This window comes from Carya illinoinensis, chromosome 11 (genome assembly GCF_018687715.1).
Source record: "Carya illinoinensis cultivar Pawnee chromosome 11, C.illinoinensisPawnee_v1, whole genome shotgun sequence".
NCBI lineage: Eukaryota > Viridiplantae > Streptophyta > Magnoliopsida > Fagales > Juglandaceae > Carya > Carya illinoinensis.
In genome coordinates, this window is record NC_056762.1 from 42397987 (window position 1) to 42423466 (window position 25480).

Below are 25480 nucleotides of genomic sequence, written 5' to 3' on the forward strand. Positions count from 1 at the left end.
TGTGAATAATTTATTTTTTAATTGTATTTCTTTTAATACATTACTTATTGTGTGTTTTCTTTCTATTTGCAAAAAACAATTATGGAGATGACGTCAGCTTCTGGGTAATCCTCTCATAGTGACAGACATATTCATGCAAGTACTTGGGACCAAGTCTAGTATGGTAAGAAGTTTGGGACGTTCTTTCAAACTTCTAAATCCTACTAAAGATTTAGAAGTAGCACGACGAGAAAATGAGTATATGAGGTCGAAACAGCAAGAGTTAGAGTCTCTCTAGAAGCGATAGTCTGATTTAGAGATGTGTTTACAGGAGCAACAGAGAGACCAAGATGAAAGAATGCATAGTGAGGTCTAAGAACAAGTCCAGCAGGAAATGATGGTACAAATGGAGCGTGTTATATCACTGCAGCAGAATAATGATGGGTGAGGAAAGAAGAAGAAATAAATTTTATCAATTTTATCATTGTATATAACTTTTAATATCTAATTTTGCAACTCTATAAGACATTGTTAGTTGTTAAATTGAAGGTGTAATATGATACAATTTGTATGTTTTTTTATTTTATGAAATTAGTATTTCTAATCTGTATGCTCAGATGTAAAAAAGAAACGTCAGAACATTGATTCACATTTGAACCAACGTTTGAATGTAATTACACAAAATTATAATATAACATTTAAACGTATAATCCAATGTTTGAATGTATTCACCCTCAAATGTATGTTTTTTTATTTTATGAAATTAGTATTTCTGATCTGTATGCTCAGATGTAAAAAAGAAATGTCAGAACATTGATTCACATTTGAACCAACGTTTGAATGTAATTACACAAAATTATAATATAACATTTAAACGTATAATCCAATGTTTGAATGTATTCACCCTCAAATGAATAGAATGTTCGAATGTTTAAACAATTAAAGTTTGAACAAACCTTTGCATGTACCAGTTGCGTTCGAACTCTTGTCTGTTAACATTTGAACTAATGAGTGAACGTTATACCCGTCATGTTTGAACATTGGTCCATTAACATTTGAACAAACATTCGAGCATATAATACAGTTAACATTCAAGCGTATAAACATTCGAACATAAATATAATACGTTAACCATAACCAGTGAAGGTTAACTTCTTTTGTTCCAATGTCAATCGGTAGAGTTAATGTTCGAAAGTTCGACTGGACATTCGAATGTTACTTTTTGACAAATTTCAACATTTACAAAAAAATGAAATGTAACACCCGGGTCCAATGTGAAGCTATTTTAAAAAAATTTTGAATTTATGTGTGAAAAACCTATTTAAATTTTCAAGTATATATATTTTTTTAAATAGACTACAGGCCTAAAATCTTTCTTTTGATAAACTAAGATTTCCTTCTACTTTATTTTTTTGTTTTAAGTGAAAAATCTTTTATGGACAAAATATTTTTTCTTAACAATTTGGATCTTTTTTTAAAATTGAGTCAAGACCAAAATTTGGATAAAAAGCCCAAGCCCGTGAGATCCTGTATCAGACTTCACGTTCTACACGATTCACGTCCGTTTGTCACTGCAAGCACGGCTTCTTTGTGTCTGTGTCCGTGTCCGTGTCGTTCGCACAAACATTTTTATTACTAGGGTTTTGTTTTCAATCCTCTATCTATACTAGGAAACACAATGTCCTTTGGACGTTTGCCTAGTGGGGATTATAAATTTGGGTGTTAATCAAAGAAAATGATGAAAATAAAAAATTATATAACCTTTGACATTATGTTAATAAAATAAATATTAATAAAAAGAAATCTAAGAAATTTTGTTGGACCAAAAAATCATAAGTGTTAAATGCTGTGGAGATATGCAATAGAAATTTAAAGTATTCTGGTTAGACAACCTGTTATATCGTTTTGTAGAGTATGACAAGTACTACTACAATATTGGTATATAAATTTTTATAGATATTCATTTGAGTTTTTCTTTTAAACACGTAAAAAATTTTTTTAAAAACTCAACACTGGAAATATATATAATGGCACAAACCATAATACATTTTGACACTTCTAACTATCTCCAATAATCAAAAATACACTTCTGATACAATAGTAAATAATAACATTAACTATGTAGTTAGACTAAAACCTATACGATTAATGGATTCGTGAAAACTTATGGAGTTTTCACGAGGTTCTTAAAGGTAATAGAAATTTCAAAATTGAATTTCTAGCGGGCTGTTACAATCTCCCCTCCTAAAAAAAAAAGATTTCGTCCTCGAAATCGAAATAAGTAAGAAATAACAAATTAAGGAATAGGTGTTGCTTACCAACCTGTTGTCTATTCCGTATATATCTACCTTTGAGATTATGTCATTTTTTTAACTCTCTTACTTTAACCAACAATTATATTATACTTCTTTCCACAAGGTTGGCAAAGTTGTATCGACATACTCTCCAAACCTAAATTTCAAGTAAATAATCTTCCAAAACTCTTTCTTAGAAAAACATAGGCAGTAATTAATATTTAACTAGTTGATATTTATCCAAAATAACAATATATTATATGCCTACATATATTATTAATACTTACACTTAATATAATAGAATATATCTATTCATATATGGTTCCCACATACTAGTATATGAAATTTTTAAATTTTATCAACTAATTATTATACAAATTATAAAATATACTTATGAAGTATATTTACTATATAAACATAAATAATTAGAATTTATATTATATATTTAATTATAAAAGTGGTATGCTTATATTATTAGCTAATACATATATACATGCATAGGTGTATGTATATATTTATCAATATATGAATGGGTTTTAATCGAGTCGAGCTAACGAGTCGACTCGAGCATAAACGAGCGAGCCTAAACGAGCCTTAGTCGAGTCGAGTCGAGTATGTATCATTTATAAATCGAGCGAGCATTTGCTTTAACGAACGAGTTTTTTTTTTTCACGAGTCGAATTCGGTTCGAGTTTAACCGAGCGAGCTATCGAACAGACTGGTTCATTTACAGCCCTAACTCTATGGTTTAAAGGCCCATCACATGTCATACTGACTACCATGGTTAGTTGTGTTAAGCCCCTGATTCTTTTGATGTGAAAAGTAGTTGTAATAATGTCCCATGAACAGAAGCCTTGCAACACTTCAGGTGCTAAGTCAGGTGAAACTTGTGTATTATTAATTTTATATTTTTATATTACTAAGCGTCAATAAGTAGGCAGGACTCATATAACTCTTTATGCCAATTTTGCCTATGTTTGTCACTCTTCATTCCACTTTTACTCCTATTTGTCTGGTTCAATTCTCGTTTGTTTCAATTTTCCAGTTTTGTTGCCCTTTAATTTTCTAGAACATCAATCTACAATATTTTATCTTTTTATATTTATGAACTTAACGCTACTTTCCACCGCCTTCTTTAATTTCTGGAACATTAGCCCACGTTTGAATCACCGCTTCACTCACTTTCTAGTAGATCAACCCCTTCCACCCCCTTCGTGTTTTGTCTCAATCAGTTTTTAGACTTAACTTATTTGCTACCAGTGTCTTCTGTTCACTTCTTCATCTTCCTAGTGTCTTCTACTTAGACCAATCTACCGTCTAATCCACTATATATACCCTAGCTGCCCAACCAAGAAAAATAAAATAGAGGAAAATATTTTCAAGATCAAAACAGTGGAATGGCCACACCGCTGCTCAAAACTCAGTCATAACAAAATTGATGCATTGCCAATATTGTTCATCAATTGGCTACTGATATACAACACCAGTGGCATAGATAACCATACAACATCATCCGCATGCATTAACATAAAGCGATGGAGCCCTTCCCCTTCTTCATGACCACGCCACCTTTTCAAACAGGGTTAAACCAAAGAGGACTACAACAACTTCACCTACAACTACCTCCTTGAAAACGGATTTTGCAGAAGTCATGAAATGAAAGAAACATGACTTGTTTGGGCAGAGATTTGAAAGTGACATAGAAAGAAAGGAGATTTGAGAGGCATGTATAGAGAGCCATAGAGCTTCTGGGGAGTTGCATACCTATATACACGAACTTTCTTTTACAAACTTTTGGATCATTTCAAGAGAGAAAAAATATTTACAAACAGAGGAACCAAAAACTGGTTCACTTACATACAAACAAAAGAACCAAAAAATATACCCCAACTTTCCGAAGTTAAAATCCCAACCTTTCGGATTCCCGAGATAAACACGAAATTACCAAAACAATGATACCCATATACACGAAGTGTCTCAATAGAGATAAGAGATAAGAGATTACAAGTTCTTCAAACATATATATAAATAAAAAAAAAAAAAAACCAAACATATATATTTAAAAAAAAAAAGCCAAATATATATATATATATATAAAGGCCAAAAAACAAACATGCAAAAACGCAACCCATAAATTTTTTCACAAAACAACCAAGGCAAAAAGAAGAAGAAGAAGAAGAAGAAGAAGAAGAAGATTAGAATGAAATAAGAAACTTCATTTCACATATACGAGAGCCTCGGTCCCAAACTCCATAAAAAAATCAACAAATCTACTCACAACAGGCAATAGCAGAAAAATAGAACCCACAATCTGGCCGTCCATTGGGGGAGAACTCATGGTGGGGGAGAATCGATGGGGACAAAACCCACAGTGAGTGAAAGAGAAGAGAAGGGAGAAAGGAAAATGCAGAAGTCTTGTGGGAGCTCATGCTACGGGACAACTAAGGGAAGAGAGGGGAGGGGATCCTACTTAAAAAAGAAGAGATAAAAGAAATGAAGAGAGAGAATAAATTAACATGTAAAAGAACCGGTGGTCAGAATGTAGAAGTACGAGCGGTCAAGAAGAGAAAAAAAGTAAAAAATAGCATCACTTGGCACATGAACCTAGAATCAAAGTTTAAAATACAAAAGCAAAAAATTAAAAGAGTAAATTCATGACACATATTTCAAATGTCAAAACCATGTCTACCAATCCACCTCAAATTCCAATGAAAGTGAAAAATAAAAAAGATAACTATTTTAAACACAGAAGGAAAAGCAGAAATGACAATGATGTGATCATTTGAGAGTGTATGCTTACTTCCTGTCATCATTTCAAATTTTCAATTTCATTTAAGATATAATTTCCCTGCAAATCCATCCTTCAAATATTAAATAACCTTCATCTCAACCAAGCTTGTGAAGATGCCAATTTGAAAAAAAATAGTAAAATATAGAAAATGCCTAGTTACCAAAATAATACTATAGAACAAATATCCACAAATGCTATACATTGAAAAATATTTACTATAATTTTTTTTAAAATAAATTAATAAAAATTAACATGAATACATCCAATTTACGGATACCCTTGGAGTCTGGCTGGGGTTCAATCCCAGATCTGAACCTTCTATTCATCCTCACGCAAGTCCAAATCTAGTAGCAGCTCGATAGGCATTTGAACCACCATAATGAATACGACTTAGAATCAAAATAAACCCAAACCTAAATAAATTTAAAATGGGAATAGATTTCAAGAATGAAAAGAGTTTTACTTTCCATCTCTCCTTGTTAGTGTCGTGTTTCGCAGCCTGGGCAGTGGTACAGACCTGCTTTGTAAAACCTGCAAGACAAATAAGGAGTGGACTCGGGTTGAGCCCGTGTGGCCTTCAATGCTTAAGTTATTTGAGAATTGTCGTGTATGCAAAGAGTATCCAAATCATTTTCAAGGAATGGGTTGGGTTATTTATACCTGACCTGGATCGAGAGGAAGCATGGAACTTCGAGGTGTGTCTGGGTCAAACCTGTCTCATCCCTGATCCAAAAATGTCCTACCATACTGTGATCGCATGTAGGTATATTGTGTCATGTAATAAATACGACGTGTCCCTGGCCTCCCCCGACTGGGCAGGTCATAAATGCGACGTGCCTCTGGCTGCCTGTGACTGTGCAGGTCATAAATGAGACGTGCTTCTTGCTTCCCATACTTGGGCATGTCTGACTTCGGATTGGGGTGACCCAGTTAGAGCCCTAATCCTTGTTGTGGCCTTGAGGAGGGTCGAGTTTGTAATGGGCTTCTTGCTTGACCAAGGCCTATAATCTGAGGGGCCTCTCTCGTGGGGCTGAGGAGTCCGTTGGGGGGAGGGGCCTAGGCTTGCCCTTCGACCAATTTGGTTTTGGGTCACTTAGGGGTCTAGGGTTGGGCCGCTGGGTCTGTGGGCTCGTTCCCCTCACATTCCTAATATGTGAAGTGAATAATCATGTATGCATTGGAGTTTATAGGAATAAAGTGAAGAATAGAACAAACTACCACCATTTGATCCAACAGAACGTTTGTGAAGAAGTGATTTTATTTTCTTGTTTTCTCCTCAAAGTCATACTTCTTACTTCTTAATTAGTTTTGTGCAAAACATTCATCTAAAAACTCAATTGAATAATTAAAAAAAAAAAAAAAAAAAACTAAATACAACTCTTGTTCTTCCAAATATTGGGTTGCATTGTCTTGCCCTTGTATGGCTTATGTTGTGCAGTTATCAAGTCTTTTCAGTAAGGATGGTGATAGGCTTATTCTCTTACTACCCTTTTACTACTTTAGTGTTTTTGAGATTTTTAATTTTTATTATTATTTTCTTTTAAGTATTGTTTTAACATCATTAATTATTAAAAAAATTAAATAAATATACAACTTCATTAATAGTCAGTTCCTTAACTATTAAGTTTAAAAAATTAAAACAATAAAAATAAAATAAAAAGAGTAGTAAAAATGTGGTAGGAGAGTGGTAAACCAATCATTATTCTTTTTGCGATCATCTAAGAAAACCTAGTCCTATTGGTCACATAAAGTCTACTGAACCACACTCCACTTTGCTATCAACTTCTAGTTCATTTATACATTTTCAATAAACACAAAAATTTCTACAATATAAAGCAAATTAAATGTTATTGGTCACATAAAGTCTATTGGACCATGGTTCGAAACCCAGGTGAACAGTCTTTCAACTCATCAAAAGAAGACCATCGCGTGACGCTTTATGAGTAGAACTCAGCATCCACAAAAGCGTGATCGGTTAGTGACTTGTCTTTCGTTTTCTCTATCCTTTTTGATGAAGGAGGATCTAAGTCAGATGATGTTATGTTGTCAGATGGCATGTTGATGGCGCTGAGATACCTTGGGTTGTCATATCAGTACAAAGATGGTAGATAATCGTGATCTTTTCCTAATTGTAGCAGTTCTGGGTGTACATGTTTTAATATTTTGGCCATAACTTTGGCTACATGTATCAAAATTGCACATATTTTGATGCTCCCAAATTTTGCTTGGGATCGGACTAACATTTGAAGTATCGAGACATATAACATAAGGTTACCTGCCCCTGTTCATGATATATAAGATGCCATGTTCCTAACATGCATTTAGCATTATACAATATTCGCAGCGGATTAATTTTTCTCTTTAGCAATATTATGCACCAAACTGAAAATATCTCAAATACTTAAAATATACTTCATACATAATGACATACTACACAACTGAGACCACAACACTAATCTAAATCGGTTGTATTCAAAACAGTACTTAAGATTCAACTCCATATGTATAAGTAGTAATTTAAGTTAACTACTATACTATTATTGATGTTGCACCATCACTTAGTCGACTATTTCCAACAGGTCGATCCCCGGCTCTCTTTCAGATCCTGTAACAAGATCTACTTTTAAGGAAAAATGGTAGTTAGGACTACTACAGTGAGATTTGATTTCAAATCTCAGTAAGTTAACAGAAAACCTTTGCACAGGTTAATGATGCATGCATATTAGTAAAAGCATGAATACATAATCACAATATAAGTAAGTATAACATAATTTAACATAAAGCATAATATAACTTCACATATGAAGTAGTATGACTTCACATCTGATATAACATAACTTCATATATAACATGGCATAACTGACATAACTAAAATTGAAACATTAATTGAATTTGACTTGCTTTACATGAACTTGATCTCAAACTTGACTAACATAAATTTGGAATCTTACTTCTTTAATTACTTAAACTCAACTTCTTAACACGAACTTGAACTTGAATTGAAACTTAACTTAGCATAAACTTAACTGAATCCTGACAATCAAAGTGATTTCGCCAGTGGTGTCATCAGGAATAGTGAACAATTAGAATGATTCCGCCCAACATATTCCGTCAGAGATACTTAGACAGTCAGAATGATTCCATCATGAGTATTTTAAATCATGTACCCTAGCAATTAAAATGATTACACCAGGAGCACCTAATAATACTCTGACAAACAAAATGATTACATCAAGAGTATTTTAAATCATGTACCTTACCAATCAAAATGATTACACCAGGAGTACCTCGTAATATTCTGACAATTAGAATGATTATATCACCAGTATTTTAAATAAGATACCCTAACAATCAGAATGATTATGCCATTATTATCTATATAACTAAACTTGAACTGAATTTTGACAATCAAAAAGATTTTGCTAAAAGTCCCTCTCGTGAATTACAAATGGAGATGCTCGTACAATCATAATGATTACATCGCAAGTATCCTAGATATAACTAACTGACTTAGACATAACTCGAAAGACATGACTTACTTGAGATAGAAACATTTTGTAATATGACATAACATGTAACAGATAACGTACTTAACATGACATACTTGCAATAGTGAATATTACATGTCATGATATCTATGTAATATATGGCATACTTAACATGACATACTTGTAATGTATAGTAATACGTGACAGAATACTTGTATAATAGATGAATAATTTGTGATAGAATAAATTCTAAGTAACTAATAAATATGTGATAACTTGGTATGACATGACATATATAATAACATACATAAATACACTGTAGTTCCTTTACTTATCACTCATACACAGTAAACTACTAGTAAGTTAAAAAGCTAACTTACCTCGTCTTTCGCATTTTCTAAGTAATTTCAAGCGCGATTACGAGAAACTGAAAATAGTGATTTTTAAAATTTAAAAATTAATCACTAATAATTAGAAATATGGAAAATTTCTAACTTAGAGTAAAATTATTATTTTATCCTTTACATGTGGAAAAATGACCATTTTACCCCTATATTATGGATTTTACATCTTAACTCCAAAAATACCAAAATTTACATACCTCATAATTTACATACCTCATGTAAATTTTATCCTAAACTCAAATAAAAAATCATAAAAGTTTAAAACTAAACACAACCTATAAAAACTCTATAGGGGCGGAAACTTGCATAGGCTTTTTTCCATTGATTTTTGTTACAATTCTTCTAATTTCATAACTCATGATCGAACTAGATTTTTGTAACAAAGATCTATCTATCCTAAGTTTAAAATATTCTTAAAACATCCACTAAATATATGCTAATCAATAACAACCAACTTTTTAGAAAAATGATCCAAAATTTTTAACTAAAAAGGCAAACCCTAAATCATATGGTTTGATATATTTCAAAGCAACTCCAAAAACTTCAAAAATCTAAATCAATCTTATAACATATTCATAACATATTCCTAAGAATAATCATGTTTTGAATCATCAACAAAAGTCATCAAAATCACTAAAACAATACTTGGAATTTTTGGTTTCTTTCTAAGTTCTAAAAACAGATTTTTGTTTCTAACTTGTTTTAATCAATTTTTTGATCCATGACTTATAAAAATGTGATATTCAAACCAAAACATCACATGGTTTAAAAGTGTGTCTTAAAACAGATCTAAGCTTCAAATTCATGATCACATGGTTAAAAAGCAACCAAAATATAAATTTAGCCAAGAACATCAACACTTTGGCCTATCCGAATATCTCTTTGCATAAAGTTTCATATATTTGAAACTAACATCAAATATCTTCAAAATAACATTCTAACATGTATATAAGAGGTTGAGGATCCTCCAATAAAATTATCAAAGCCATTGGAATATGTTTAAACTACTAAAGATTTAAACTTTCTCAAACCAGAAATTATTTTTCCTCTTCCAGTCGAGTTTCCAGATTTAAGAAAATATTTCATCAAAACCTTTAATCAAAATACTCAACCAATAATTATATAAACATGTTAAAAATACTCCATAAAAATTTCAAACTAAGATCTATCTATTAGATTGTTCAAAAACTCCAAAATATAACATACTTTCCAGTTTATCGTCCAGAATGACCCTTCTGGGGTTTAAATAACATTTGACTGACTAATGATATTCAAATAAAACAAATAAGATATTCACATAAATTAGACTCCAAAAAGAACAGCTTTTATGAAGGAAAATTTGTGAGAAAATACTTTCAAAAGCTTCAAAATGGGCATATGAAAAAACTCCTAAAAGCTGTCCGAGAGAGTCTTTGGTTTTCTTTCTAAGAAATGTCAGAAAAAAAAGTGAGATGATTGTGAAATGAGCTTGACGACTTTTTGGATAAGTGAGGGATGAAGTGATGGCTGAGATTGAGCTTGGGTGTTGCTCTTGACAACCCAAAAAAAGTGAACAAAAATATTTCAAGATATTTCCTTATGGTGGATAATTGAGTTGAAAGAGTGAGGTGGCCCATTTAGCTTATCCCTTCTAGAGCCTTCTAGGCCTCTTTTTGAAAGATTTGCTCAGCCAAGTGAGGGAAAACTGACCTAATAAGGAATGCTAATGTGGCCAAATTCGTGGGCCTTAATGAGCACTAACTGAATGGACCCCAATTCAGGGTTTTAAGAGAGTTTCGGTTGCTATCAAACCCCAAATATATTTGGCCCAATCAAATATTCAAAGTTTGAAAGGTTGGATAATGATGTTCAAACATAAATTTGAAAGATTAATAACATGTTAAAGTAATTTAATCAAGCGATTAAACATAATGTTAGAAATTAATTCAGTTTGGATTTTGTGATCAATTTTAGGATTTGAATAAAACCGTTTAGGATTTCGGTTTCAACCATGCTTTTGGGTTCTCAATTAGATTCTAACCATTTAGGATTTTACTAGGGTATAAATCTTTTTTAGTTTGGTACAATTTGATTGGTCGGATGGAATACAGTTCTTGCTTAGGTGACATGATCTCAGACCTTGATTCCTTCAAATCCATCAAATGTTCCTCATGGTGCCAAGTGTCTAATACTATTCACTATGTATGCCTAAGATCTTGCCAAATGTCCAATTAAAACTTCTCTAACCTAATTTAGACATTCTACAGTGTGATTTTTGAAAACACTACACTTTGTGCGCTTATCGAGTTTACTATTCACTCTAAAAAAGTGTATAATAAACTTAGTACTGACAAGTTTTCAATATTCATATGAACCTACAATAAAATCGTTTACCGAAATTCAACCCCAAAGTGCCCCAAAAATAAATTCACAGTTTCGAATAGATGTTTAGTCTGAAAATATGAAAATAGGTTATTGCGTCATAAAATCATAAATAATTATCTGAGTTTAATGGCGTAGACCATAATATATTCTGACACTTTTAATTATCTCAAATAATGAAAATCACATTTGTAACATTATAGTGAGTGATAATACTGATTTTGTTGAGAAACTAAAACTTATGCGATCGGTTGATTCATGAAAACTTATGGAATTTTCACGAGGTTCCTAACTAAAACCAATAAAAATTTCATTATTGAATTTCTAACGGGTTGTTATAGATATGACCCCAAATTAAAAAGCTTTTGTCAATGCGCACGTCGTGGCCATAGAGCTTCGATCGGTGGACATCTTTTCCAATGTCAAAATCTACAGTTTTCCTTTTTGAATCCCTCTTTTTAGTTATTTTTTTCCTATTATGGAAATATTTCATTTATCATTGAGGAAGTGATTCTCAACCCGATTTGAGCTAATTTTTGACAAATTATTTCTTTTATTATATATTTAATTTTCACATGATTATTGGGATTTTACTATTTTTGGTAAAATTTTGATTAGTACGATTTCGAGCTATACAACCTGGCTTGTGGGCTAATTTTCGACATTCTTTGATTTGATATAATTAATTTTGAATTGAACATCAGATGTGTTTCTCTATTTTTTTGGCAATTATCGTGTTCTTCCATATGAATTATCTTTTAAAACTATCTTGTAGAATAATCATTATTCTGGCCAGTGTCACTTACTGTGTTTCCTCATTTCCAGCTCCGAAGACGTCCAAAGACTTGTGTATATATATCAGGCGACAATCGAAACTATTATCGAATGGGCGCACGGTCGTGTTGGAGACTCTTACCGAAGTGAAAGTTCAAAGGTGCCCGATTATTTTCTTACGTTTGTCGAAGAAATTGAGCACATAAGATCGACATAGCTTACTCAAGCAAACTAGCCGCCAGAGAAAAAAAAATCTGTGTATTCTAACAAATGCATGGATGTCAAAACTGTGCGCGTAAGTTCCGGGAATATTCCAAATTTTTAGTTTGTTTTTTGGCCGTCAGCTCAGACCAAGAAGGTTGATTTCCCTGTAGTAAAGATCGTACGTCAGCATTCTCGGACACAATGGCATGCATTGTAATCTGGAGATCAGACTTCTCCCGAGATCAAAGTTCAAAAGTTACACAAATTAAGAATATTACCTGTTTTACATGACCAGGCAATTGGCCAAATTCAAAGGTGGCTTCATATTTTTGGTTCTATTGTTCGAGGAATCAAGAACGTACGTACATAAATTAAATGGCATATTATATGAATGGGTGGCTTTGGGAGAGACTTTTCGATCCTTATATCAAAGCAGTGTTTTTAATTTTGTATCATACCGGCCGTACACGTACTGGCCACTGGTTCGGTATAAAAATTATACCTGTTTCGTACCAGTCTAAATATCGGCCGATATTTTGACATGTACCGGGTTATGTACCGGCCGGTATTTTAGCATTTATTTTATTTTATTTTATTTTTTATTTTTTCAAACTACAAGCTCATTTTTTAACCCCTAATTTAGATTAGACTATTTATAATTTATATATATGTATATTTATGCATAATTTATTCATATATAGATTATTATTTTAGAATATAATTAATATATATTTATATATATAATTTATTTATATATTGACTATTCTAAAATGGTACACGAAATGATACTGATATCGAAATATTTTATTCTAATATCTTGATCAGTATAACATCCGATACGATATTCAAAACAATGAATCAAAGTTCAAATATTACACATGCAAAGGACATGACCTGTTTGATCCATCCCTGGCGGGCCATCACGCACCCGAATTCAAAGGTGGCCGGCTTCATATTATTACTCTATTCTTCGTAGAATATATATATATATATATATATATATATATATATATATATATATTAGCCTACCAGTCTACTCGGCAATCTAGCAAACAGACAAATATATTAATTTGGGAATATGATTTTGATAAATCATCGATTTTCTTTTCTTTTCTTTTTTACATTTTTTTTTATTTTTTATTTTTTTTTATAGTTAAGGAAATGAATATTGTTGAATTTCTGTTTTTATTTAAATATTATTGAATTGCATGGATGTGTATCCTGTTTCGACAGAAAAATGATCTAATAAGCTTAACTTAAAAAGAAAATATGAAAGAGAGAGTAGTATAGCTAGGCAGAAGGAAAGTGATAACCATACAGTTATTTTCTAATTTTTTTTAACTTTACGTGAAATTGAGGGTAATTTTGTAATATTAAAAATTAATTTTAGTAATGTGAAATAATTTTATTGATAGTTTAAAAATTAATTTTAATAATGTGAAATAATTTCATACATTAATTTCATAAAAACTAATATCTTTGACGAGTCTCGTGTAGCACGCCTCATGAATATCATACGTTATCTGCAGGCAGGCCGCATGGGGTCGTAAATCAACAGTAATTTATTGAGCATGAGTTTTACAATTAAACTAATGCGCGTTTGCAAAGCCTGAAGGCAGGAGGCACGTGTAGTGGAAAGGTTAAGTTTGATGACGTAAAATCACAATTAAGGACAGAAAGTTGGAGTCAAGAAAATTGTTTCACGGGTCATAGAACTGATCAAGACTGTTAGTGCAGGGAGAAGTGCTCGGTCCAAAGAAGTAAGCGTCGTGGAGTTTTTTTTGACTGCTTGGAGGAGTCCGTAATCGATCGATTTCCACGAACTGAGTCGACTCTTTGGACTTTTAACTTGCACTATAATGCTACGTGTCGAGACTATTTCTACTAAGATCAAAGTTCAAAAAATTACCCAGAAATTCAAAGGTGGCTGCTGGCGAAATATTTATTCAAACCTTTTGGGTATAATATATAGGCGAGAGAGAAGTTCAAAAAATTACCCAGAAATTCAAAGGGGCTGCTGGTGAAATATTTATTCAAACGGTTTGTGTATAATATATAGGTGAGAGAGAGAAGCAATTGGGGAGAGAAGTCAAGAATATATATATATATATATTTATGTATATAAGGAAAGAAAAAAAGAAAGAAAGAACACTACAACACGTAATTCCATTCGTCGTTTACAGCACTAATCTTTCTATAAATACCTGAATGTCCTGCAATCTGTTTATGATCTCATACTAGGCCCTGGAACTGAAAGCACTAGAAGTGCCATTAATTAGAACCACCATCTCCAATACTACGTACGGTCCCAATTAACTTCTAAAATGTCTATTCAAGTTTCAGCAGTAGTTGCTCCAACAGCTCAGAATCATGTTATGCCAGAAATTAACCGTCGCTCAGCAAATTTTCAACCCAGCATTTGGGGTGACCATTTCCTCTCATATGCTTCTGAATTTCTGGTAATTTAAGATGATATGTATAGCATTGACATTACGACATCATGTGTTTGAACTCTCGTAAATCAAACATTACTTTGCATTTCTCGGTGTAACTAATGCTAGCTTATAAGCCCTTATTTTTCTAGGGATAATATTTATATCTTGAAAGTATGATATTATTCCATGGACAAGTCACAGCACATATATACTTTTTGCTTATATAGGAAACTGATGTCAATATGAGGCAACAAATTGAAGAATTGAAGGAAAATGTGAGGACGATGCTCACGGCTCCAGTTGAGAAGCCTTCACAAAAGCTAAACTTGGTTGATGCAATTCAGCGCTTAGGCGTGTCTTACCATTTTGATAACGAGATTCAAGAAATTCTACAACAACTGCAGAAGACTCATAAAAGTGATGACCCTGAATATAATGATGACCTTTACAGTGTTGCCCTGCTGTTTCGAGTGCTTAGACAAGATGGCTATTACATTTCGTGCGGTAAAATATGCCTGTTTCAATTCCTTTCTATAGGCTTGCAGAATTCTTTTTCAAGGGAAACATAATCAACTAGTTAAAGGTTTTAAGATAAAAGACAGAACCCGTTTCATTATGGGATTAAAAAGTGTCTAACAGTACTATTAACGCTCACACACGTATACATATATATATATATATATATATTATTCTCCTTCCATGGGGTGACTCATTTGATGTCATTGGAATATTGTGAGGTAGATATGTTCAACAAGTTCAAGGACAGCAAAGGGAATTTTAAGGGATCACTTTCCAATGATGTGAAAGGAATTTTAAGCGTGTATGAAGCCACACATCTTAGGGTAAAAGGTGAAGATATACTGGATGAGGCTCTTGTCTTCACTACCACACATCTTCAGTCTGTAGCATCCCAATTAAGCGGACCTCTAGCAGCACAAGTAACCCATGCGTTGAAACAGCCTATCCGAAGAGGACTACAAAGGTTAGAGGCAAGGCATTACTTTTCTGTATACCAAGAAGACGCTTCACATGATAAAGTTCTTCTTAAGTTCGCAAAGTTGGATTTCAACCTATTGCAGAAAGTGCACCAGAAAGAACTTTCTGACATTGCCAGGTCAGTTATTAAGCTCCATCTCAGAATACTTGCAAGTGCTGTAAGTTAGTTTGTACATGATGATATGATAATTTTAGGTAATTGATAGAATGATTCATTTAAATTATGTTTTACAGCTGGTGGAAAGACTTGGACTTTTCAAGGAAGCTACCCTTTATCAGAGACAGGGTGGTTGAGTGCTATTTTTGGATATTAGGAGTGTACTTTGAGCCCCAATATTGCTTTGCTAGGAGGATGCTAACCAAAGTGATCTCCATGACCTCTGTTATTGATGATATCTATGATGTGTATGGTACAATGGAAGAACTTAACCTCTTTACTGAAGCAATTGAGAGGTTGAGATTGAGACACATCCTAATCATATTTGCATTTATTCTTTATTTTTTCTGATTATTGGGAAAACTAAATTGCACATAAATTACATATTTTACAGGTGGGATATGAGTGCCATAGATAAACTCCCAGAGTACATGAAAATGAGTTACCAAGCACTCCTAGACGTTTATACTGAAATGGAGCAAAACCTAGGTGAAGAAAAATCGTATCGGGTCCAGTATGCAATAGAATCTGTAAGCATCATAGTTTATATATTCAAAGAAATTAAGCAAACAAACAAACAAACATATATAACATGAAATATTATGTTTGACTATATTATATGTTTAAAAAACATAAGTATTTGTTCTGATTGTGAGTTGCTTACATCCACGTATGTACGTTATCTCAGATGAAGAATCAAGTTAGAGCATACCACCATGAAGCCAAATGGTTCCACCAGAAATACATACCAACAATGGACGAATATATGCCCCTTGCTCTTGTTACCTCTGCCTACGCAATGTTAGCAACCACATCCTTAGTTGGAATGGGAGAACTTGTTACAAAGGATTCCTTCGAGTGGTTGTTTAGTGACCCTAAAATGGTCACAGCTTCAGCAGTGGTTTGCCGACTCATGGATGATATCGTGTCACACAAGGTTTAATTATCTCTTGTTTTTCTTTATAATAATAATTTATAAAATTGCCCTATTAATTTATGTACTAACATATATAAACTATTCTTCAATAATAATACTTGCAGTTTGAGCAAAAGAGAGGGCACGTTGCTTCGGCTATTGAATGCTACATGACACAACACGGTGTTACAGAAGAAGAAGCAGTCCATTAATTGATGAAACAAGTGACAGATGCATGGAAGGATATAAACAAAGAATGCCTCTACCCAACCGAAGTCCCCATGCCAATTCTCATGCGAGTTCTCAACCTTGCACGTGTAATTGATGTTGTGTACAAGGATGAAGATGGCTATACACATGCTGGAATTGTGCTCAAGGATTTTGTAGCGTCTTTAATGGTGAATCCTGTGCCCTTATAAGCTGCATGGACCTCTGCATTGGTGGCTGTCGATCACAAGAATTACTTGATATGGTTACGTTTACGTGTTAATAAAGAAAAAAAAACGTACTTATAGAATAAATTAATAAGTTTAGCAGATTGCTCAACAAATACATCTAAATATATAAGTCGGGGTGGGAGACCATAGAAAATATGAAATATTTCTTGGTCTCTTTCTTCTTATTCTAATGACATGACAGTTTTAGTGACTATTCAAACTCAAGTCAATGTCTGAATAAAGTGAATTGTGATTGATTCGCGTTGCAAACATATTATTATTAGTTTCTAATTCTTAATTAGAAGCACTAGCTTGTGTAAAAATTGGTCATTCTCTTAAAAAATTTATTACTCGGCTTGATCCGGGCTTAAGCTTGGCCTGGGGAAAGACTACTGGGCTTCTATCTCGTCCTCGCAACAGAAGTTCTTATATTCGGGATTAGGCCTATGAATTAGAGTAACCCCAAACAAATCTCCAGGCTTGGCCGACTAGCTAGGCTTCTCAGCTTAATCACATGCAACCTTCAAAACTATCTGATTATGCAACATGCACCCAAACTCAATTACTCACGCTAGTTGCACGTGATTGGATAATAATTAAGAGTTTAATCATGATTGTGCAGCTAACCATCGGCCTAAACTTCATGGTATAAAGGCCCATCGCATGTAACATGATCAACTACCGACATGGTCCTTGATTGTACAAACGATACAATTTGTAGGCACAGGTAACCCATATTTCTAAAGTACACGAAGCTGAAGAATTGATAGCAGATATGAGAAGAGAGTTGTTAGCCCCTGCAAATCAACCTTCCGAGCTGCTGAACATCATTGTTGTACTTCAGCACTTAGGGGTGTCATACCACTTTGAAAGTGTTATGGACGTGTTTCACTGCTACTAACATGCGATCACCTGCAATCAAAGAGTTGAGCGGCTTGGGGGTTCTAAGGAATGCTTCCGATGTCTAAGTTAGTAATCAAAATCGAAAACTGCCTCTTTTATCCCAATGAATCAGATAACCTTCATGTACTTGAGCAATATGTATATATAGAACCCATGAGGTTTTTGTTACCATGCAATAGCGTGCTTATCCGTTATTCAAAATTTGAGATATAGAGCTTATCTACATACGGATGAACAAATGATCGGATAGCTCTCCTTACTCGAAAGACTCTCAAACAGTTATTCTCTCAGTGGTGATGATGGATTGGGCCCTTAAGGTGAATCTTAGACTATTGGCCCAAGTCGTACCTCAAGCCCATAGGGTGGATCTACATGATCTATTGTACCCAAATCGTACCCTAGGCTTTTAGGGCAGCCCAATAAGCCTCAGAGAGGTATTAAGCCCCTTCCAGTTAGCACATAAACTTGTAATTATAATGTGCCCCTTCGTTATCTGGGTTTTCTGTCATTTGTGCTGCTTCGTCAAATCATCGTTTCACTTTCACACTCTGTTGCACCTCAAAACATGGATAATTATAGTTTGCTTACACTTTCTTTCCCACTTCTCCTCTTTCAAGTTTGACTCTCTCATTTCTTCTCTTGAGTGCTTTGAGTCTTTGCATTCTCTTTCTCAACCTTCACTGCAAATTTTTGGCTTCTAAGAGCAATCTTGTGGCTTCTTCCCGTGAGTCTGGTTCCTCGTGACTCTATAATCCACCTATTTGTCCAAAGGGGTCATTGCTAACCCTAAAGGGGAAGGGGAGGATGCCCCTTGTTCTAGTTTTTAGCGTCATCGATGGTCCTCAACTATTTCTCGTTGCAAACGGGACACTGCGCAGGATAGCTTCAACGTTTCTGATTCAGTGACCCTCAGACTGGCTAACTAGCACCGTGGAGCAGTCTATGCAAGAGGTATGGTCATTTTTGTTGCCCTATATATGGCCATGTTTGCAAAGGGACTTTGTTTGCCCTCTGTACGACTTGTCCGTGAAGTTTTAGAGGTCATGGGTTTTGCCCTGACCAAATTGATACCTAATGCCTAGAGGATTTTAATGGCTTACTGCGTTCTTTGGCGGTGAGTGCTGGAACCTACGGATGCTGAATACCATGATCTCATGGCTCGCCAGTTCCTCTCTCTTCATGGATTTAGATGCTTGGATGGGAACTCTTGCAGTTTCAGGTCCCACAATAGGATAGTCCAGTTAGAGCACAAATATTCCTATGCCAAGGATTGGTAGAGGAAAATTTTCTTTGTTTTAGGCAAAGGTTGGGAATTTCCCGCGGATGAGACCTCAGACCACAAATTTCCCATTAAGACTTCTTGGTCTCCGGTTCTTGGTGAGTATGGATTTGAGATTATCCTTTTTACTCATTTTGCATATAGCCTCACGTACAACTAAAGAAACAAATAATGCGATCAAACCACTTTAAATAAGAAGCATGGACAACAAACCGCTTGTGTTCCATTGCATATGGATCTAGTCTACAAAAAGATTTGAGCGCTCAGAAAGTGATATAGGCGTCCTTGATGCGATTTTAAAGAAAGGCTTTGTTCGTCTCAAAGCCGTATTTTTCTTTCCTATTTGCGATGTTCTTCTTCCATCCTAAATATTTGTGTTAGTCTCTGACTATTACAATTCAATTCTTTCTTTTTAAAAAAACTTAAGAGAAGTCTTCTTGGCATTCTTTGTTTGTTTTCTGACATTTTCAAACGAAAATTCATTACAAAAGTTTCAAACAATTGAAACAAACTGATTAAATTTACAAGAATATTAGAAATAAATATTGTTTCTAAAGAATTAAGCCACATCACACCATTTTAAATATCCAATAAAATTGACTAAGTACGTACTTGTCCTAGAAAAAGATTAGGATAATTGGTGGTGTGGCTATTGGCAGAGGAACCGACACTGTTGAAAAAAATGAGAGCACTCACTATATATTATATAACAAGTTTTTCATTGTAAGAATGATTGAAAAAGGAAAACACTATAGACATAAAGGGATCACACACACTGACGTGGGAGTGTGTCACATCTTTTCCTACTTTTTTTCCTCTTCCTTCTCTCCCCACCAATTTTTTTTTTCTCCCCTTCCCCCCGTGCCATATCTCCTGCGTCGACCATGAAGGCCATCGTTGCTCGTCGTACCCCACCATGCTTAGGGGCATTGCTCTGGGAACAGAAAACATTGGCAGTCCACATGGTGGTCGCTGGTACCCTTGCTGCACCTTGACACGACTGGACCGAGGAGTTAACGGCCACTGTTGTCCTCGTGAAACATCCAGTGGCTAGGCGGTCAAGGATTGTCTCTGTTGTGGCCAGGCAGTCGAGGCTCATCTTTTGGGAAACAAACAACACCAATGGACCACAAGGTGGTTGTCGATGCCCCTCCCCTATTGTGCCACGACTAGGCTAGACTTCCATCTCCTGTGCAAGGAGAGGTGCACACATGAGAGAGCTGCACATAAGAGAGCTCTATTCACAGCCCTTGTGGTTAGGGGGCTGTCATGGCTAGTGGCTACCGTCATAAACCACCAGCAGTCACTGGTGGTCAGTGTGGTGGCTGGTTGATAGAAGGGAGGAGGGGAGAGCACAGAGAGGGGGAGAAAGAGAGAGACAGAGAGAGAAAAAAGCGACGTGGCACACTATTAGTTTGCTACATCAATGCGTGAGATCCCTTTGTGTCTCCAGCAGCTCTATTTGAAAAAATTAAGGATATATATATATATATATGTTAATATGGTAATGATATTAAGAATCTCTTTTTATAATTATGTTTTAATTAAATGGAATGTCTGTGTGTGAAAATTAGAATACAAATTAAAAAATATATAATATTTTTTTAATAAAGTGGCGACTCTAGCACATTTTTTTTTTAAAGCAAGCTTGATATATTATGTGTAAGGGATACAAAAATGCATGAGTAAGGGGTAGAGGAACCATGGCAAACACCATTTATTAAATAATGTAGAACTATATAAAAAGAAAAAGAAATGAACACTAGAAACAAATAAATGTTTCTTAGTACCCTTCCATGCTAAGAGGGAGTAGAACAAAGTGGCTGTTTTTATACAATCCGAGAGTGGGATTGTAGTTTCATGATTGTAGGTCATGGTGATTGTAGTGACTGCATTTTGTCTTGAAATACCTGATGGGGAAGTCCACTACCTCATCTTCATGATCTCGTAGCCAAATAAGATAACTCTTATAATAAAAAACAAGATAAAAAATTCAAACTCCATCGTGTTATATGTCGTTACAAAACTCCACACTCTCCCAAATGAGTATATGTGATTCTTGCACTGGGGGCAAAAGAAAAGATAGTGGTGCTCATGAGTTGTGGCGGAGAGAGACTGCCAAGGGACCAAAGAGGAGTTGTGATAGTTGGGCGCCAACGGTTTGAATATTTTACTAAACTCTTTAGATATAAGAGCATCCTAGCAAAATCTAAAAAAATTAGTAAGGAAAACAATAATGAAAGGCATATGATAGAGGTGAAAATAGACGGATTATAATTTAGACCAACTCCGATAAATTTTAGAATCTGTGACGGTGCGTAGGGGTCATGCGCCTATCTACTTACAACCACAACAGTCAGATTTGAAGGATTTGATGGTGGCGAATTTGTTGGTTTGGCGCTTGTGATGAGAAAAGCTTCTTGAAGGGGTGTTGCATAAGGTTCACGTGTGGCTATTATCAAGAAACCGTTACTTCACTCCAAACGATTGGCAGCCTGAAAGCCTTATCGTACCGCGTATGTGTCTTGGATGATGTCGAAAAATTAGAAATCTGTTTCTTTTGATTTTGGGGGAAATAAAATTAACTTTTAAAAAGTTGAATTTGGGAAAGGTGTTCCTCGTATTCCGTACTATTTCGGTTCCTCCGACTTGGTTGAGTTATTGAAAGGTGGCAAAAAATATATCCTCTTCGGAGACGGCATCTGATCTGAAATAATTAAATGAGAAGTAATTAATTAAGAGATGACTGGTGCTCCCATTTCATCCAAATATATTAACAGTACAGGACATTATATCGAGATTACTCTTAAAACATGCATGAGCGCTCAGAATGATTAATGGAAGTGGCCGCCAAACTACAAAGCATGGAAACTAATTCCATTTCGGTTCAAACTTTGGGAAGCTCTGTCCCGGAAATTTGTAATTATGTGTATGTATAAATATATATATATAAATATATATATTATTGAGAAATAATATTTATAATTGTGGATTGTACAAACATAGTGCAATCGTTTTGAAAATAAAAAGTAAATATAGAATCTACATAAAAAAATTAATTTTTTTAATAATAGATTCTACTATTTTTCAAAGTAGTTGCATGACGCTTGCATACTTTACGACTGTACATATCATTATTCATATTTATTTATTTGTTAGGTTAACTATTTTTTAATGACATTTATTAATTAATGACATTTGCGATTTGTGTGTATATATATATATAGAGAGAGAAATACTTTAGTTATAAAAGAATTAAACAAAAATAAATCTACAAACTGATGTAATTTAATGCAATATTTTATATTGTAAAGTTACTTTTATTGTAAAATAAATCTAACGAATTACATAAAATCATATCAATTTGTATATTTATTTTTGTGTGATCTCTTTATGTATGTATATATATATACACATTAATGTGGTTTGCGGAGAAGGTGTATTGGTTAATTCGTAGCTCCCTCGGGCGGCCTAATATATTTATTGCACATTAAATATAGTCACTCATATTTTTTTATTTTTTATTTTTAATAGTTAAGGAAGTGACTATTAATAAATTTATATTTTATTTATTTATTTAATAGTTAAGGATGTTTAAAAAATATTTAAAGTAAAAGAATGATGGCTTGAGCTACATACACACACACAAACACACACACATATATATATATATATATATATATATATATATTTATATCTATATAGAATAACATCCCACAAACCACACTGTCCAAACACTTGGTTATAACCTTAAGAATAAGAGGGTATCAAAGTAATTTACCACCTAAGTTCTTCCCTTGGCATACTGCTGAGTCTACTGAAACATCAAGATAAAACCCACATCACAACAACTGCAGGAAAGGAATAAAATGATCTGGGCAACAGCAAAACATACCCAAGAAAATAACAAGGAGCCAGCAGCACCGTGAGAAAGGTGCAGCGGAGCTGGACAAGGTGTCGAATGATGGTGAGTCTCAATGGCAATACGTGGGTCCAGCAGCTGAAAACACAGAGAGAGAGAGAGAGAGAGACGGGAAAGACGTTGGGTGCCTACCAAGATGTGATATTTGTGGCTATGGGTGGAGCACTGGCCGTGTTCCTCTACTGAGAAATCTCTAAGAGTGGTGACCCGTGGAGTTGGGTGGATGTGAGACGGCTCACGGTGCAATCTATGGAAGTTGGACGAGTTGCTCTGTTTTGAGAACCAAAACAGAGATGCCTTGGTGATGTGTGAGGTAGTGTTTCCGTGGTTGGCTTTCAAGGCTCTCGGTCTGCGGCTTGTTTTCTTGGTAATGCTCTGTTTTTCAGCGCCAAAATATGGGTGCTTTTAGCTGACAAAAGGAGTGGAGTGGTTTCCTTACGTGCTGTTGCTGCGAGATGGGGGGTTAGGTGGCTATGGTTTTGCATGACTGGGTAGCGGCTAAGCAGGAGTGCTACGGTGAATACTTTGAACATGGTTGAGCACTAGTGGTGACGCGAGATTGGAGGCTGGTTTCGGACGGTGTGGAGTCAAGGAGGAGGTGCAATGAAAACAGTGAGAAACCGAGAGGAAGGAGAAAACTGAAGCAGCAGCTTGGTTAACGTACAAAAGAATATATCTATACTAATATATAAAGTGTGAATCGCTTAAGAACAGTATTTTCATCCAACATTTTTATTTCCAATTTTGTCCTTAGTTTTATTTGTCAATTACGGTTATTTGCATTCTACTTTTATTCTACCGATTGTTCTTTTGGTCTTTCTCCATTCCCACCAACTTATTTAGCTTTTCCTGTTTTATTTTCAGTTTTGCCCCTTAATTTTATTGTCCAGTTTATTGTCTTTGGTGTCGTTTTGATTCGCTGACTTTATTTTAATGTCTTTTTACAGTTAAAGCTTATCACTTTGTCTGATAAAATACAATCGGATTGAAATTTAAATGTCAATATTTCTTTCATTCCGTATCTTCAACTATCTATTCTCCGTATTCTAACCTTTTAAAAAAAATATCCTGGACGAAGTTAATCGTGAATCTCAGCAATTCTAGGTATGTTCTTGTTGTTTCTCTCAGTATTGCAATGATGAATTGTATTGTATGAATGTTGTTACAGTGTGTAATTAGATGATTTGCATATGCATATGTCGTGATTTCTTCTGATTTCTTCGTATGTTCTGATAACACAAAAAAAAACACAGTTAAGAGTGAAAAAAGAAAGCCCAGTTGTTCCTCACCTTCAGAGCCAATAAACAATAGATCCAACCGAAAAATAACCATAAGAAAAAAAAGTTCCTCCACCAAACAACAGATCCAACCGAGAAACCCAATAATATGCCATCAGAAAAAAAAACACCCAAACAGAGTTCCTTAATACACACGAGATGGTGAAATAAACCTACCCAAACAACAAATGCAACCGAGAAAGTCAAAAAAAAAAAAAAAAAAAACTCCCTTTCAACAAAAAAAAAAAAAAAAAAACTCCTTCGAAAATAAAATTTCAAAAATAATCCTACGCCCATCTGGTCTTATCTGGTCTCTTCCACCACCAAGTGCTTCCTCCTCCCCAAGCCCGAGGCCTGTAGTCCCTTTCTTTTCCCTGGCACAGATTGTCTCTCTTTTTACATCTCTTTCCTCTCATTTGTCCCTCAGATCTACCATCGACGACAGCTCGCAGTCATGCACGGGCACACCCACTACGTTACTATTTTAGATAAAATATTATATAATATATATTATTATCATCTCACCCACTCCGTTACTATTTTAGATAAAATATTATATAATATATATTATCATCTCACCTCCAGCGACTCTCACCCACCAACTCCCACTCCTGTCGGGAAAGAATCCAAAATTAATTGTCGTGCACACCCACTCCGTTACTATTTTAGATAAAATATTATATAATATATATTATCATCTCACCCACTCCACCGACTCTCACCCACCAACTCCAACTCCTGTCGGGAAAGAATCTAAAATTAATTGCCGTGCACACCCACTCCGTTACTATTTTAGATAAAATATTATATAATATATAATATATTATATATATACTGTTATTATATATATAAATAGATACTGA

General features: G+C 34.4%; 1 protein-coding gene across 1 annotated transcript; it reads left to right on the forward strand.

The window, feature by feature from the left end:
• The first annotated feature begins 14536 nt into the window (after positions 1 to 14536).
• On the forward strand, positions 14537 to 17506 carry LOC122281942 ((-)-germacrene D synthase-like). Its single transcript, XM_043093823.1, has 7 exons — positions 14537 to 14754; positions 14958 to 15234; positions 15472 to 15844; positions 15961 to 16179; positions 16278 to 16413; positions 16572 to 16820; positions 16925 to 17506. The coding sequence occupies exons 1-7, from the start codon at positions 14620 to 14622 to the stop codon at positions 17009 to 17011; spliced, it is 1476 nt and encodes a 491-aa protein (XP_042949757.1). The 5' UTR covers positions 14537 to 14619; the 3' UTR covers positions 17012 to 17506.
• The last annotated feature ends 7974 nt before the right edge of the window (positions 17507 to 25480 follow it).